General features: G+C 43.9%; 1 protein-coding gene across 2 annotated transcripts in view; it reads left to right on the top strand.

The window, feature by feature from the left end:
- The window catches only part of U2SURP (U2 snRNP associated SURP domain containing), a 47,860-nt gene that overhangs the window by 2,162 nt on the left and 28,871 nt on the right, over positions 1–16,827 (top strand). For both annotated transcript variants that reach the window (XM_054982463.1, XM_054982462.1), the window contains exons 2-6: positions 4,888–4,935; positions 7,472–7,570; positions 8,399–8,513; positions 9,091–9,224; positions 13,204–13,271. In XM_054982463.1, the coding sequence (XP_054838438.1) occupies positions 4,888–4,935; positions 7,472–7,570; positions 8,399–8,513; positions 9,091–9,224; positions 13,204–13,271 (464 nt within the window). The remainder of the gene's footprint in view (positions 1–4,887; positions 4,936–7,471; positions 7,571–8,398; positions 8,514–9,090; positions 9,225–13,203; positions 13,272–16,827) is intronic.

Below are 16,827 nucleotides of genomic sequence, written 5' to 3'. Positions count from 1 at the left end.
TGCAGCTCTTACCAAGTCTAAACTTACTGTACTTTATGGTAGGTGCATAACTTAAAACTTAGCATACTAGGAGTTGCCACTGTGGTGCCCACGGGTACCATAGTGCCTTCCAGTAGCTTCCTGGTTCCCAGTAAGGTTTTCAGAAACTGGGGAGGGCCATTGTAAGTGGAGCTTGTTATCAGCTACCTTCATTCAAATAAATGGCTTTTCAATGGCTGCAATGGTTGCCACACCTACTGGAGTATCAGGAAGACCTGGGCTTTCCTTAATCAGAATCAGAAAGCACCTGGGCTTTCCTTAATCATTGTGTGTGATCCCCCCTTGCCACTTTTCCCCTGGTGGATGGACCATGCTTCCAGTCAAATAATATACATTATGACTGATCAGTGGCTTGACTCTGATAATAGGTTTTCAATGTGGTTGCCATGCAGTTCTTTTGCAAAGCAATGAGGGAGGTATTGGGTTTGATTGTGCTTCCTGTAGCAACTGTTTTGGGTGGTGCTCAAAATTCCAAAGGTGCCCACAGTCTCAGAAGGAATGGGAACCCCTGAATTATACTGTTTGGCTTATTTATGAAATGTAAAAGTATAAATTCGTCAGTTTTCTATAAGCAAAATTGCAAGTTTACCCAATGATAAAGAGAAAAGAGCTGCAGACTGAATTCAGTGCTGCTTTAGCATGTGTATATTAGTTTTTGCCACCCAAAAGGTATGAATAATTAACTGAAAAATAGAAAACAAAACCTTTGTAATAAAGAGAATAATTTTGCATTTGAATAGAAATAGTCTATATAGTTGTCCGTTGCCATATGTAGACTTAATTGTGGAAAAAATTAGTCGCGTTTAAACAGTAAATATGTGATTGAAAATATGTTGATCTGACAACAGCACAGATAGGCAACCCTTTTAATGGGTGCTGACAGTGTCATATCAGACCTTTTTGCTTGGCACCCAGGGCCAGATCTCTGTGCAAACAGTTGAGGCACTGGCGGCACTTCTAGGGCTAGCCATGTTGCAGAAAGCAGTAGGCATGGTTTATTCCCTTCATTGTCTTTCAGACCTGCACAGCCACCAGCTGAGTCTAAGGTAAATCTCTGAGATGCTGGCAGTGCCACTGGAACTTGGTCCAAGCGTGACCAAGTTCCAAGTTTGTTTGCATGTTCAACAACATTCACAGTTAATGCATTTTTTTAATCACTTGGGCCCAAAAGGTTGCCTACTCCTGATGTACACTATGGTGGTAGAAAGTACTGTCCAGCTGCAGCCAATTTATGGCAATCCCATAGGGTTTTCAAGACACCAGACATTCAGAGGTGGTTTGCCGCCATTGCCCGCCTCTGCATAATGACCCCGGACTTCCTTGGTGATTCCCCATGTAAGTACTGACTAGGGCCGACCCTGCTTAGCTTCCAGAATCTGATGAGATTGGACTAGCCTAGGCAATGCAGGTCAGGGTAATGTGCCCAGGAATTATTATGCTTAGATTGTCTTACATAAAAATTGCCACATATTTGGAGATGGTTTGCAACATATTAAGCTTGCCATAACCAATAGAAATGAATCTTCAAAACTGGGGTTGTAATGTATATTGTGTATCCCTGTAGTATAGGTGGATTGGTTGCATGTTGGAGAACTGCAGTGAGTTGCCTTCTTCTACCTTGTTTTCTAGGAATGCAGTAATAGAGTGATTACCATATGCTTTTATATGAAGTTGACTAAATATCAACTCCTTATTGCTCCTCCTGGATCTGTCTGCAGTAGACCATGCCATCCTGTTGAGATGTTTAGAAACAGAAGTAGGTATCAAAGGATGTGCCTTGGACTGGTTTAAATCGTTTCTCATGGAACGGACTCAAAGGGTTGCTGTCGGAGATCAGCTATCTCCAGAATGGGAATTAACTTGTGGGGTCCCACAGAGTGTAATCTTATCTCCCATGTTATTCAAACTCTACATAAAACCTTGAGGAGAACTCATTTGCAGCTATGGAGTTGGATGTCAGCAGTATGTGGATGATACCCAGCTCTATATCTCACTATCTAGGTCCCCACAGGATGCAGAATTGCTGCCTGACAACCGTAGTAAAATGGTTGAAAAATAACAAATTAAAATTGAACCCAGACAAGACTGAAGTGATGCTTGTTGGGAAGTCAGAGATCTTGATAAACATTGTACTCCCCACCTTCGATGGAGTTCGTTTGACCCTTGCAGACTCGGTTAAGAGCCTAGGGGTTATACTGGATCCAGTGCTACTACTAGAAAAACAAGTTAAGGCGGCTGCAAAAAACGCTTACTACATCTCACTGTAGCCTGGAAAATGGCTTCTTATCTCGACACAGCCGACCTGGCCACCTGGATCCATTCTATGGTAACATCAAGACTTGACTATTGTAATGCATTATACGTTGGTGTCCTGTCTAAGTTAACTAGGAGGCTCCAGTTGGTGCAAAATGATGGCTCCCTATCAGTTACTGTACTCAGTTCAAGGTAATGGTTATTACATACAAAACCCTTCATGGCCTTGGTCCAACATACCTATGGGACCGCCTCTTTCCCTATGTCCCTCCACGGCAGCTTCGCTCATCTGAACAGGGTCTCTTGCAGGTGCCATCCTGTACATGGGCGAAATCAACAGCAGCTCATACACGGGCTTTCTCTGTGGTGGCCCATACCCTATGGAACAGCCTGCTTGAGGAGGTCAAGAGAGCCCCCACCCCTCCTGGCTTTCTGCAAACATTACAAAATTGAATTATTCAAAAAGGCCTTTTTTCTCAGCTAAGAGGGTGGTATTGTAGGAAAGGGATCCCAGATGTTTCGCCAATGAGTTAGGAACCATAGATTTCACCATTATGTTTCCCTACATATTATCTGTTGCTTTAAATATGTACTTCTATATCCTACCTGTGCTTTATGTTGTTCAGTGTAAGTCCTAGAATTGATTATGTTCTGTTTCAGCAGTTCCTCAACCCCATATTGAATCCTTGCTAATACTATATCTTTGTAAACTTACGTTCTTTTACCCCATGACATTGTTTATGAAAATGTTCTTGAAACTGTATTCATTTACCCCAAGACATTGTTTATGGAAATGTTCTTGACGCTGTATGGAAATGCCTGCCTTTGTCCTTGCCATTAATTGTACTACTATGTAATCCGCCTTGAGTAACACTATGTAATCTGTCTTGAGTCTCGGTGAGAAAGGCGGACTATAAATAACACAAAATAAATAAATAAAAATATAGTAAAAACAAACAATTAATCTAAGACCATAACATACATTGCCACTAGTAAAAGAGAAAAATTATTCAGAAAAATTGATGTACTGCCCCACTTCAAGGTAGCCAGTGAAGTTAAAAACAATGTATTTAACTTACAAAATTTAAGCCCCATCCAGATAAACCCAGTGATTAAAAACTCAATATTACTCAAAGGCCTTCCAGAATAAGTAAGCTTCCAGTTTCCTCCACAAGTCATGCAAGAAGTGATGATATGAAGCTTTTGAGGCGAGGGGAGAGTTCCAAAGTTTGGGGGTGGTATCCAGATGGTTTGTTTCATAGGTCCCGTCAAACCTTCCAGTAATAAAGTGGGTTCCCAAAACTGAGCCCCCTGGGCTGAAAAACAAGGTGGAGGTAATTCTTCAGGAACTATGCAGCTAAGTCAAAGCCAGCACTTTGAACCCTGAAGTATACTTGGTGCCAGTGTAGCTAGTACAAGATTGCCTTAATAGGCTCATTGGAGTGAGGTCCAGTCAGCATTCTGGATGCTACATACTGAAATAGCTGAAGTTTCTGGTCCATCTTGAAAGACAAACCCCAATTGAGTGTGTTACTGTAGTTAATCTGAATGTTATCAAGACATGTATGACAGATGTTAGGTTGACTTTCTCCCGTAATGGCTCAAGGTATGTGCCAAACCCATCTTGGTAAAATGGCTCAAGTTATTTGCCCAACCCATCTTGTTTCTTACAACTTGGGTTGCTTATCCAGTGAGAGAGAATCTATGAACCCCCCAGTTCTACCTTTTAGTCTCCTACTTGGGCATTTCAAAAGACAGCAATAGGTTAAGGGTTTCATTTAGTGGTTTTTCTTGGATGTTTCACATATGCATATCTTAAACTAATCTGTGATATGTTGCCCTAAATTTTAAAGAACATAAGCAAGATGGATTTTACCATTTTGGCAAAGGAAAAAAAAAGACTGTTTTAATCTAAAGTGGTAAGATTCAGAAGAAAGCTGCACTCCCCACCTTACCCTCTTCCTATCTCTCAGCTGAATACCTTCTTGGGAAGGCATGTTCAAAGCAATTTTTTTCAAAAACATATTTTCTGACTATAACAGTTTGAATCAAAATAGTGCAATCCTCTTTTGAAGAAGTGGTTCTCTTTATGATGGGTTAATAATGTAGAACTAAGCAACATGAATTGATCATGATCCAGTGAACTATAGACACCTCTGCATACTATACCATATTGTTTTTATGAAACTAGTCTCTCTCATTTTGATTCAGCATGGGGTAAACTGCTGAAAGAAGAGACATTTCATTGATGTAACATGTCACTAATGTGATCTTGAGTGGCACTTTAGATCCTGACTATTGATGGGATTGTCTCTCTTCCAACAGGATTATCTCTGTAGTGAATTTTGTGAAACTCTAATTTCTATAGAGTTCTGTTACTTTTATTTTAAGAGAGAAATCCTGCTAATTGCATTGTGTGGATATGCTCAGTTCTCTTTTCAGGTTCCATGAAATAAAATATAGGATGTAGTCCGTTAAAAGAGATGAGAAGTAAGTAAAAGTATAGAAGTAAGTTCTATAGCAGCAGATAACTTACTCCCAATAGGGACGCAACGTCTTCTGCTGAATATGACTTTTGTATTTTTTCTGTTTCAGACCAGGGTACCAGACACAACACGTTCCACTGGATCTCCGGAGAATCATGTAAGTCTTAAGATGCTTGTAGAAATAGTGTTATTTTTTTTTTAAAAAGTCTTGGTTTTGTAGTTGGTTCCGACGGATGGATTTGTGTGGCTGTTATCATCTGTGTGGGAAATGAGTTCCAGATCTCTATACTGTTCATCTTCACTTACTTGCTCTTTTTTGTTTGTTACAAATTACAAACATGTTTTTTTCTGTACACCTAAGAAGTTTCCCAGAGAGGTAGAAACCTTGGCCTAGTGTATAGGTGTACCCCTTTCATTGCTTAAGTACTAGGCACTTACTTGATCATGAAGTTTGAACCAACAACATGCTTTGATTTGTTTCTTTATAGCCTTGTGTTGTTTCAAGGCATACAAGATACATGGTTAAAAAATCTATGTTAACGTAGCTGATTTATTTCCTTTTTTCAGTTTGAAGTATAAATACTTATTCTGTAAAATAGGCTTTCACTGCTATTTGACTTAGCAGGCTTTTTTGGTTAAGTTTTATTCTGAAGAAGTGGCAGTTTAGTATCCCTTACTCAAGAAGTGGAGCTGGAAAATTTCCACAAATTTTAAAACATTGGGTGAAAAGTTATAGATTAATTAGAATAGAAATTTGTACTGTTTCACATATTTATAGAATTAAGAAGTTTAAATGCCTTAGTTTTCTACAAGCAAAAATATGAATATACCCACTGTGAGAGATAAGCTATGCCCTGGGCTACCTTAACACATCAGTCTTAGTTTTTGCCATCTGAGAGGTAGAAAAAAAACCCTGAAAATAGAAAAAAAGCACAATTTTTGTAATAAACAAAAGGAAGTGTATTATTTGGACTAAAGTTGTCACCTGTAGTCACAACAGGTCTAATATCAAGTTAAACTTCATATCATTAAAAGAGTTTCATAGTATATTATCATCCTACTAGGGCTGTGCACGGGTGGGGATATTCGGTATTCCCGCTTCGGGTTTGCCCGAAGTGGGAAACCGATTTGGATTCGGGGTTCGGGAATCGCTTTGGTATGCTCCATAAAGATTTGGAGCATACCGAAGCGGGGGGGGGACTCACCACCCCCACCCTCCCTGGGGCAACCCCTCTACCTCCACCCCCCTGGGGAGACCCCTCCACCCCACACCCAACCCTGGGGAGACCCCTCCAACCCCCACCAACTTACCTGGCGGCGGGAGGGTAATCAGCTGGGCGGCGGCGAAAGGCAGCGCGGCCTGGAGCCAGCCGGCTCCTCTGCCACCGCTACGCGGCTGCCTGAGCCTGCGTGGTGGTGGGGAAGGCCAGAGCTGCCTCCTCTGGCTCTTCCTGCCCCTCAAATGGCCGTGGCGTACTGGTGACTGGCAGCCATTTGAGGGGCAGGAAGGGCTTTCTCTGCCTCCTCCGGCCCTTCCTGCCCCTCAAATGGCCGCCAGCCACCAGCACGCTGTGGCCATTTGAGGGGCAGGAAGAGCTGGAGGAGGCGGCTCTGGCCTTCCCCACCACCTCGCAGGCTCGGGCGGCGGTGCGGCGGCGGCAGAGGAGCCAGCCCGGAGTCACCACAAGGTAGGGGGGGGTTGATGTTTAAAGGGCCCTGCCTCTGCTTGCAAGCAGCGGTGGGGCCCTTTAAACAAGCCCCGAAGCATTTCCGAATGCTTCGGAAAGCTTTGCTTCGGTTTTCTGAAGCGGGACCAGCTTCGGGAATACTGAAGCTTTCCGAATCGGGTCCACTTCGGGTATCTTTAACTGAAGCGAAACCCGAATAACACAGCCCTACATCCTACACATTATAGTATATCAGTTGTGGACAAAATTAGTATCTTGTGAATAGTAAAACTGGAAGTCTTTAGAATATTTCTATAGTATATGTAGTATTATTGCCCAATTCTGTAGAGTGTGTTACATAAAATCTTCATAAATACTGAGTTACCATGTCTTAAAAAACCTTTACACTCATTCCAAACAGAAAACATCTTTTTCCAGAGTACCACAGTTTTTCTAATTTTTTCCAGGCTTTTACATCTCTACCAAGAAAGCAGTTTTAAGTTGATTTTTTTTCAGGCTCTGTGTAAATGATAGGCAGTTACTTCAATTTCCTTTTTTCGTTTTGTTTTTAGGGCTATAACCTGATATTTTCAGTTCTTAAACTTCTAATAGTGGGTCATCTCATAGCCAAATTATCATTGCATTCATAAAGTATGCAAACTGGTGTGGTACTCATTGGCAAGTGTATATAAACTGGACATATTTGTTCTTTTTATTCTCAATTTATACTATACTAATATGACTCTTTCCTCTCTTTATACTCTGTTACCTGTTTGCTTGGGAAAACTGTCCTGTGGGACTTGGCTCTGTCAGAATACTAAAAGATCAATGCCTTTTTATGCATACAAAATCACACAGATATAGTTTCAAGGTAGTTTTATGTCCAAGAATGTAACCATGTTATACAAATAAGATTTCCCATCTGTATGTGAAGAATGTTGTTTCAGAAAGAATTGAATACATGAATGTATTTTAAATTGCGTTTTTGTGAACCTATTCTTTTGATGCTTTCCCCCCCTCTTGTAGCCACTTTTAGAAAGCAAACTTAAAGCTTTCAGTATTGGTAAGATGAGTGCTGCCAAGAGAACCTTAAGCAAGAAGGAACAGGAGGAACTGAAAAAGAAGGTAATGCTGTAGCAAACTAATTTGTTTAAGAAGCTGAAGGTACTCTGCTTATTGGGTTTTTTGTCAGAACATTGTCAGTAAATTAGAGGTTCTGACTTGAATAATGGCCTATTTGTCTAGCCTCTCCTGTTTAACAAGATATGGTTTGCTGCCATATGACTATCTTTAGACGGAAGACTATGGAAATATCTCAGTATTTAGGCATGGGGTTGTATTGTGCTGCAGTTTCATTCTTCTCCCCCTGCATGTTAATGTCTTTCAGTCCTGGCAGGGAGGTTGTGTGACTGTTTAATGCTGGTTATAATTAACGTTGGCCCTTATTATTTTATTGGGGAAGGGGAGGGAGCTAAAATTTTTTCAAGAGAATGGAGTCTATACAGTGGGCCTCTGTAGCTATTCTAAATGTTTATACAGTTTGATTGTCTGCTTCTAGTACCCTGTAAGTCCATGATATATGATTGTGTTATTTTAATTTTGTATTTCAGATTTTTTCTTGAGTTTAGATCCAGAGGAGTTAGCCGTGTTAGTCTGTTGTTGCAAAATCAAAAAGAGTCCAGTAGCACCTTTAAGTTGCATCTGATAAATAGAGCTGTGGTTCTTGAAAGCTTATGCTACAGTAAAGTTGGTTAGTCTTAAAGGTGCTGCTGGACTCTTTACTGTTTTGTCTTGAGTTTGGAACCTTTTTTTTTTTGAAAAGTGAAATCTCATGTTTTTAGTTGAACTTAGTTTATTTTTAGTCCATGATAACACAAGTACTAGAAATTGAAGTCAGATATGCAACAGTGGTTCATTAGTACTAATAACCAACTTAACATTTGATCTATATAGGAAGATGAGAAGGCAGCTGCAGAAATTTATGAAGAATTCCTTGCTGCCTTTGAGGGAAGTGATGGCAGTAAAGTAAAGACATTTGTCAGAGGTGGTGTTGTTAATGCATCTAAAGGTAAGTTTGAATGTTATGCTGTCTATAAAAATATAATGATTAAAATTATTTAAAAGGAAATCCTCATCCCATGGCTCCTGTGCATTGTTACTTTTCCTATCATGCATGTGTCAAAGTACTAGGGTATATTAGAATGGAAGATACCATATTTTCCATGCCAAGATAGAACTTAATTTTGTGTTTCACTTTAGAATGGTACATTTCCTGACACCTGACTTGCATGTGCCATGGGCTACAGATTAAGGAATGTTTGACACACTTTCTGTACTGGGCTTGCCCTAAACATTTTTCTGTTTACAAAGTACCCGTGGTAGTCACACCAAGGCAATTGACAAGATCCAAAACAAGCAACCAGTTCTGTGTGCCAAAGGGGCTTTGGGTTTGTGGTTCTTGAACACCAGGCCCTTCTGCATGCATTATGGTAAAAGAATTCCAAAAGCAGTTTGTTATATGATGTAATTTCTGCTATTCAGAGGATCAAAAATCCATAGCATCAACTTGCCTAAAGTAGTTCTCTTTGGATCCTGGCCAGATTGTTCAGTTAGACATTTTTGATAACTACTTGCCTTTGTTACAGAACATGAAACTGATGAAAAACGAGGAAAAATCTACAAGCCTTCGTCACGATTTGTGGATCAAAAAACCCAGCAAAGCCAGTCATCCTCTAACGAGAGACCTCCATCCCTTCTAGTGATAGAAACCAAAAAGCCAGTATGTTTAAATTTTGTGGGTATCTTTGCTAAGAGCTTCTGACCGGCAGGGGTCATTTCGTAGAAAAAAAGCTGGAGGAACGCATTAGCATAACCCATTAACATGTGCCACACCCCTTGCCATTACTGGAAGTGTGTCATTAGCACAACTGATTTGCATATGCCACGCCCCCTGACATCACCTATCCTGGCTGTTTTGGACCCAATCCTAGCCATTCAGGGCCAAAATTGGGCCCAAAATGGCAAAAATGGGCTGAAAATGGCTGAACAGAGGCCCAAAATGGTCAGGATTGGGCCGTTGCTGAGTGGGAGAGTGATCCACCACCTGTCAGAGGCCCGATCCGGGCCGTTTCGGCCCCAATCCAGGTGGAAACGGGCCCAAAATGGCTGAGAGTCAGGTGGGCGGGGTCACCTGACGTGAACTCTTTGGGGAACTGCCGGAACTGCGTTCCTGTGCATTCCCCCTCGAAATGAGCCCTGCTGACTGGTAATTATAAATGCTTTAAAAGATTGATTAACCATAGAAGAATATTCTTTAGTTTTGTTAATCTGTACTGGAGTCTTATGAAATATTACCATAATTACATGGAAGCTTTAAATAACACCTCTCCTTCCTATCCCACAATACAGTAAAGCCTTCTTCATGTTAAGTACTAAATACAGTACTGTTTTAAAATTGGTGTCATTGAATTAAATTGTTTTTATGTTACGTTAAATTGGTATAATTGACTGTTAAACTCATGAACTTGGAAAGCTGGAAATGTTGCCCTGATTAGTGCTGGTCTAGGATCTGGCAGACCCAGATCAAATCCTCACTATGCCATTAATCTGGGACAATCACCCACACTCGGCTTTCTACCTAATAGGATTAACTAGAGGAGGGGAGAATAAAGTCCCACTGCACTGATCCTCTTGGAGTAGAGCAAGAATTACTATATGAAGAAAAAAGTAAATTCTCAGGTTTTTGAAATGCTAGTTTTGAAATGCTAGTGCAGGGTTTTTTATTTAATGGGGGGTGGAGAAATATTAAATCATATTTATTTATTTATTTATTCATTCAATTTATATACCGCCCATCCCCAGGGGCTCTGGGCGGTGAACAGTTAAAATTGATAAAAACAAAAACTAAAATCAATATACAAATAATAAAACAAATTAACAAGGTGCAGTGGTGGGGAGAACCTTCCCCACCCCAAAGGTGGGAGGCCGACATGGCACCGCCCCCTTCAATTACCAAACGCCTGGCGGAACAGCTCTGTCTTACAGGCCCAGCGGAACGATAATATGCCCGGGTTTCCATTGACAGAGCGTTCCACCAGGCTGGGGCCAGGACTGAAAAGGCCCTGGCCCTGGTTGAAGCGAGGCGGGCTTCCTTAGGGCCGGGGACCACAAGTAAATATTTATTCGCTGATCAAAGCGATCTCCGGGGAACGTACAGGGAGAGGCGGTCCCGAAGATATGCCGGTCCCAACCCACTCAGGGCTTTAAAGGTAAGAACCAACACTTTGAACCTGATTCGGAATTCAACCGGAATCCAGTGCAGCTGGCGCAGGACAGGTGTGATGTGTGACTGGTAAGGTATACCAGTCAGGACCCGTGCCGCCGCATTCTGGACCAGTTGTAGTTTCCGGATCAGGCCCAGGGGTAGCCCAGCGTAGAGTGAGTTACAGTAATCTAGCCTGGAGGTGACCGTTGCATGGATCACTGTAGCCAGGTCCTGGGATGTCAGGTAGGGGGCAAGTTGCCTGATCTGACGAAGATAGAAAAATGCAGACTTGGCAACCGCCGTGACCTGGGCCTCCATCAATAGGGAGGCATCCAGAAGCACACCCAGACTCTTTACCACTGGCAAAGTTGCCAGTGGTGTCCCATCCAGGGCAGGGAGCTGGATCCCAACGGCTGGCAGCCCCCGTCCCAGCTGCAGGACCTCCGTCTTCACTGGGTTCAATTTCAGCCTGCTCTGTTTCAACCATGCCGTTACAGCCTCCAAAGCTCTGGCCAGATTTTCTGGGGCCGTGTCTGGTCGGCCGTCCATCAACAGAAAAAGTTGGGTGTCATCCGCATATTGATGACAACCAGCCCAAACCTCTGCACCAACTGGGCAAGGGGGCGCATATAGATGTTAAATAACATCGGGGAGAGTATCGCCCCTTGGGGAACCCCGCACACCAAAGGGTGACGGGGCGATAGATCTCCCCCGAGCGCCACCCTCTGTCCCCGACCTTGGAGAAAGGAGACCAGCCACTGTAAGGCTGTCCCCCTAATCCTCACGTTGGCAAGGCGGCTGGCCAACAAATCATAGTCAACTGTGTCAAACGCTGCTGTGAGATCAAGTAACACAAGCAGCGCTGACCCGCCTCGATCCAGATGCCTGCGAAGGGCAACCAAGGCTGTCTCCGTGGGTCCAGGACTAGAGCATCATTCAGGAATTCCTGCAGTTGTACTGCCACCGCCCGCTCAATCACCTTGCCCAGGAACGGGAGGTTCGACACTGGGCGGTAACTGGACGGGTTGGTGGGGTCCAAAGATGTTTTTTTCAGGAGGGGCCGCACTACCGCCTCCTTTAACACTCCTGGAAAAACCCCAGAGCTCAGGGAGATGTTAACAATGGCCTCCAAATGGTCCCGTAGCCCCTCTGAGCTGGCCTTCACCAGCCAGGATGGGCAGGGGTCCAGAGGACAGGTGGTTGGCCTCATCCCCTGCAGGATCCTGTCAACATCGTCCTGAGAGAGCAGCCTGAAATGGTCTAATACGGACCCAGAAGACGGCCAAGGGGTCTCCAGTTCCCTTACTGTATCAACAGTGGGTGGCAGGCCACGGCGAAGGGACAAGATTTTACCCGCAAAATAGCTTGCAAAAACCTCGCAGCCAATAGTTGAATTAAGAATTTGGTGGTCTCCCTGAGAGAGGGAGACCAAGGACCGAACTATTCGAAATAATTGAGCCGGGCGTAAGCTAGTGGACGCAATGGAAGCAGCAAAGAAATCCCTCTTTACTGCTTTCACTGCCACCTCATAGGCTTTCATAAACGTCCTATAAGGTGTTCTTGCCTCTTCGTCGCGCACCTGCCTCCACACTTGCTCTAGTCGTCTCGGAGACCGCTTCATCTGGCGAAGCTCCTCGGTAAACCAAGGAGCTACCCGTTTGCGGGCTCGGAGAGGACGGCAGGGGGCAATAGCGTCGATGGCTTCGGAAAGACGGCCATGCCAATCATCCACCAGCTCCTATAAGTCCTCACTTGTAGTTTAAAGTGGTAACAGGTTTACTTTGTCATGTGCTGTTTGTGAAGAGTGGACTTTAGGATTGGACCTGTGCATTTGATCTAAGCTTGCTTTGTTAGAAATAATGGAATTTACTACCAACCAGTGTAAATGGGATTGTAAGCCTGCAGGTGAATCTTTGTAAGACATCTGGTCTCTGTTTGGGTCTTAAGAAATTTAAAAAGTTCACCCTGGTCATACAAATTACGACATTTATCTGTCTAAACCTAGCTACATAACTGAAACTTTTTAGGATGCTCCCTGATCTATATCCAGAACTGGAGAAATGCTTCAAATTCCTGCATGCTTACCCTAAAAACTTAGGCAGAATAAAGCATTTAGTTGTTAGCCCTGCAGAGAATTAAATATTTCCAGTTCCTCAGTATTGGTCTCTCATTGTTTTAACTCTGCTTATAAGACAAAAACCAGCTCTTCCATTCTTGTGGTTATCTAGTACTAGTTCTTGATATTAGTTTGGAGAAATCATATGTGCATTTTTTTTATATGGGTGTGTTTAAATTTGATCATGGAAAGAACTTCCCTTTTATGTAGTGGTCTAACAGATCAGACATTTAGCCGCATTCTCTCAGTGAAATTTTTTAGCACTTTTAATATCATTCAGGGAAAATATATAATTCAATAAATGAACATGTAGTTTGCATTTCTTGTTCTAAAAAGAACAGTGCATATTCATAAGTATTTTGCAATTTGTGTCTTTAGCCTTTGAAGAAGGGGGAAAAAGAAAAGAAAAAGAGCAATTTGGAGCTTTTTAAAGAAGAGTTAAAACAGTAAGTATTTAACTTAGATTAAGTAATGTGCAAGAATAAGTAAGGTAACTAATACAGGCAGCCCAATCCTAATCCCCCAGGCAGTGCCATCGCTTGTTCGCCGGTGTAAATGGGGCAGCACTGCATGGCACCCTATGGACTTTTGCAGGATAGTCCCGCCAGCGCCCGAGCATGGCAAGGCGAGATGCAGCAACCCTGGGAGGTCCCGCCCACCGTTCCCCTGACAACCCTGCTCACACCAGCCAATGGCCACACCTGCCCATGACATTCAGGCGAGGGGCAACCAATGGCCAGACTGGTGGCTGCAGCTTGTTGTGCCTGCAAATACCTGCCGCCGTTCCCACTACCAAAAGAAAAAGGTTCCCCCTCCCTGAAAAATAGGGCCAGATAGTAGGAAGCTGATCTCTGTTGCCTGGAGATCAGTTGTAATTCTGGGAGATCTCCAGCTACCACCTGGAGACTGACAACCCTAAGTAGTCCCCAGGTTCTGGAGAAGCAGGTGTGGGGGGGAGGCAGGGCCATCAATGAGTGACAGGAACGCCTATTGGGAACCACGTGGGAGGCCGGGAGGCCATTTGGAAACGAGGGGAATGAAAAGCATGCTCAGACTTGATGCCGCGCAACTTGAACACATCACTGCATCTCTACAAAGCAAGAACGGGGGCTGGACCTTGACAGCCTGTCCCAGTACTGGGGAGATGCTCCCCCAGAGTGAACTGACAGACCCTTCCCACGCCAAGTCCATCCCTGCTTCGGCAAACACATCCCCCACCCCCTGGCAGCAGCTCTCCACCTGCAGCGACCATCTTCCTGGCTTATCAGATGCCAGCAGCTCAGCCTATCAGAGAATGAAAGTCCTCAGTGCCTCTCCCCTGCCCTCCCGCAGACATTCATGGGCCACAGTTCAATTCCCACCCCACATTGAGGGGAAGAAGGAGGCAGGGAGGCTGGACGGGGTGCTGCTTGATACATTTGTGGGGATGTGTGAGTGGACATGTGTGACAGGGTGTTGAGAGAGGGGCTAATGACAATGTCAGTCAGGCATGCAAACACAGAAGTTTGTTGTTTTTCAACACATTTTATTAAACTGGAAAAAGTGCCACCGTTCCTTGCTAGCCAACGCATTTTGAGCAGCCCTCATTCTGTGCTCCCAGGGGTGGGATGGAGATACTGACTGCCTTGAGATAACGCTTCCTAGGCTGGATCTGAATGACATTTGCAGAGGATTGGGGGGGGGGGGGGCTGAAGCAGACATGCTTGGTTGTCTCCCGGACAGTTGCGACGTGCCTGCAAGGGAAGGACACACGTGTGCAGCAAGTAACTTAGCCGAGCCAAAGCCCACATTCCAACATCTGAGAAAATGCACATAGTAGAGAGCAGTAGCAGGAGCTCCACAGGTGCAGCTGGCAACCAGCTAATACAAGACCCTCTGGCGAGGAAGCGCTCTGCCTTGGGGTGATTTTACCTTTAAGGGAGAAAGTGAGCAAGTAGTTACAAACACCTGGTCAAGAGTAGTTTTCTGGGCGTCTGCCTCTGGGGCAGGCAGTGGCTGCCACCATCATCCTCTCACCCGCCAAGGCTAGCCAAGGTGAGTTCAGGTGATGGGGCAGCCAGCACAAATCAGTGAGCTGGGTCAGCAACTGCCCCATCTCCTTCTTACCTGTAAGTGCTTCCTCACTCCTTACTGTGATGGAACTTCAGAGTCAGATAACCTGCAAGGAAACTCGAGTGGTTATTGTTAGCCAGACATTCTGGACTTTGCCCTTCTTCTCTTGCGCGAGTGCAAACTTCTCCCAGTTTTCTCACAAAGTCCCTAAAGTGCACTCAGTGCCTGCCACCGTGGGTGCCCTCTCTCCTACCTCGTGTTCAGAGTACCCACAGCAGAAAGCAAATGGGCAGAGCTTTCAGCCGCATGCTAACTTACCTGAGGTCATGGGCAGCGTGGCCAGATGCTTTGTAGGGTGCGTCTGCAGGTGAATGGGTGCGAGGAGGGGGGGTTCGTCCACGCTGGAAGCACACGTGGATTGGCCCCCATGATAGTTCCCATCCTATGCTCCTTCAGGCCGTGGGGGCGGGGCTGGGCGCTCGGAGAAGGGGCCAAGTTTTCCCCCTATGCCTTGTTTCTTCGTGGCGTAGCTCTTTTGTGCCGCTGTGGGCCTTCCCGCTTCTGGAAGGGCTTAGGGAGCAAACTAACTCCGGTCCCGCCCTCTGCCCGGCCTCCTCCTGTGCCGATGTGTGGCCCTCCGCTGCTTCTCCGCCTCCCTCCGCCAGCCAGGCATTCCATTTGCACCCACGTTGGAGCCACTTACACCCATGTAAGCCTTGGTTCTCTCCCTATGCACTTCCCCTCTTTAGGATTGTGCTGCTAAACTGGTGTGCTTAAGTGTAATTAAGGGAGCCAGCCTAAGCTGGTTTACTTGGAAGTAAGTCTAATCTAATCAGTCCAGAGGAGTTAGTCGTGTTAGTCTGTAGTAGCAAAATCAAAAAGAGTCCAGTAGCACCTTTAAGACTAACCAACTTTATTGTAGCATAAGCTTTCGAGAATCACAGTTCTCTTCGTCAGATGCACGGAGGGCAAAAAGAAACTAGTTGGATATAGAGGAGGAGAGGGGAGGGCGGAGTAGATGCAAACAGTTCCTTCTGATATGGAGATCAGTTTGCTTCTATTAAGGAAATCAGTTACTTCTGATAATGAGATAACCATTCATAGTCCCTATTCAGTCCCAGCTTGACAGAGTCAAATTTACATATGAATTCCAATTCAGGTTGAATTCCAATTTAGGGAAGCTGCTGAATTGGAATTCATACGTAAATTTGACTCTGTGAAGCTGGGACTGAATAAAATTGGTTAGTCTTAAAGGTGCTACTGGACTCTTTTTGATAATCTAATCAGTGAGGCTTACTCCCAGGGATGTGTTCTTAGGATTGCATCCTAAATTGGTGATGAATCTTTTGAAACCTGTTTTCAAAAGATTGTCTTTGTTTGAGATTTGGTTTAATTAAAAATACAATTTTAATGTGTCCTCTTCTAACATGGATAAAAATATTACTGGCCAATAAATATTATTGGTCCCAGAGCTCCTTTCATAAATGAGTTGATGTGTACTTTTTGGAAAATTGCAGTGTAGACAAGGTAAATTTAGTACATGTGAATTACAGTAGATAAATAAAAGATAAATGATAACAGATAAAAAGATAAGTTCTTGTGGTGTGGATACAAATATTTTCCATCAAGAAAGGGAGCACATTTTTGCTAGTTCCTCCCACCCGTTGCAGCAGTCCTCATGCTGTTCGTTTCTAGAAGCTAAGTGGGCTATGGCTGGCTCTGCTAATGGTACTTTGTATCCAGACATACGTTGTTCTATATTCTGTAAACACATTACTAGGTGTGTGCAATTTGACTCAGGAATACCTAAAAAATAACTTCAGAATTATTTTGGTATCTCTAACATATTCGGTTATATTCAGATAAATCGATATTAACATTACTGAATTATCTGGGTATATTTGGGAATATCTGGGAATTGCATTTTAAAGTTGCAGCAGCTTGTTTTCT

This window comes from Eublepharis macularius, chromosome 6 (genome assembly GCF_028583425.1).
Source record: "Eublepharis macularius isolate TG4126 chromosome 6, MPM_Emac_v1.0, whole genome shotgun sequence".
In the NCBI taxonomy this organism is placed as follows: domain Eukaryota; kingdom Metazoa; phylum Chordata; class Lepidosauria; order Squamata; family Eublepharidae; genus Eublepharis; species Eublepharis macularius.
This window is presented reverse-complemented; position numbering and strand designations above follow the sequence as displayed.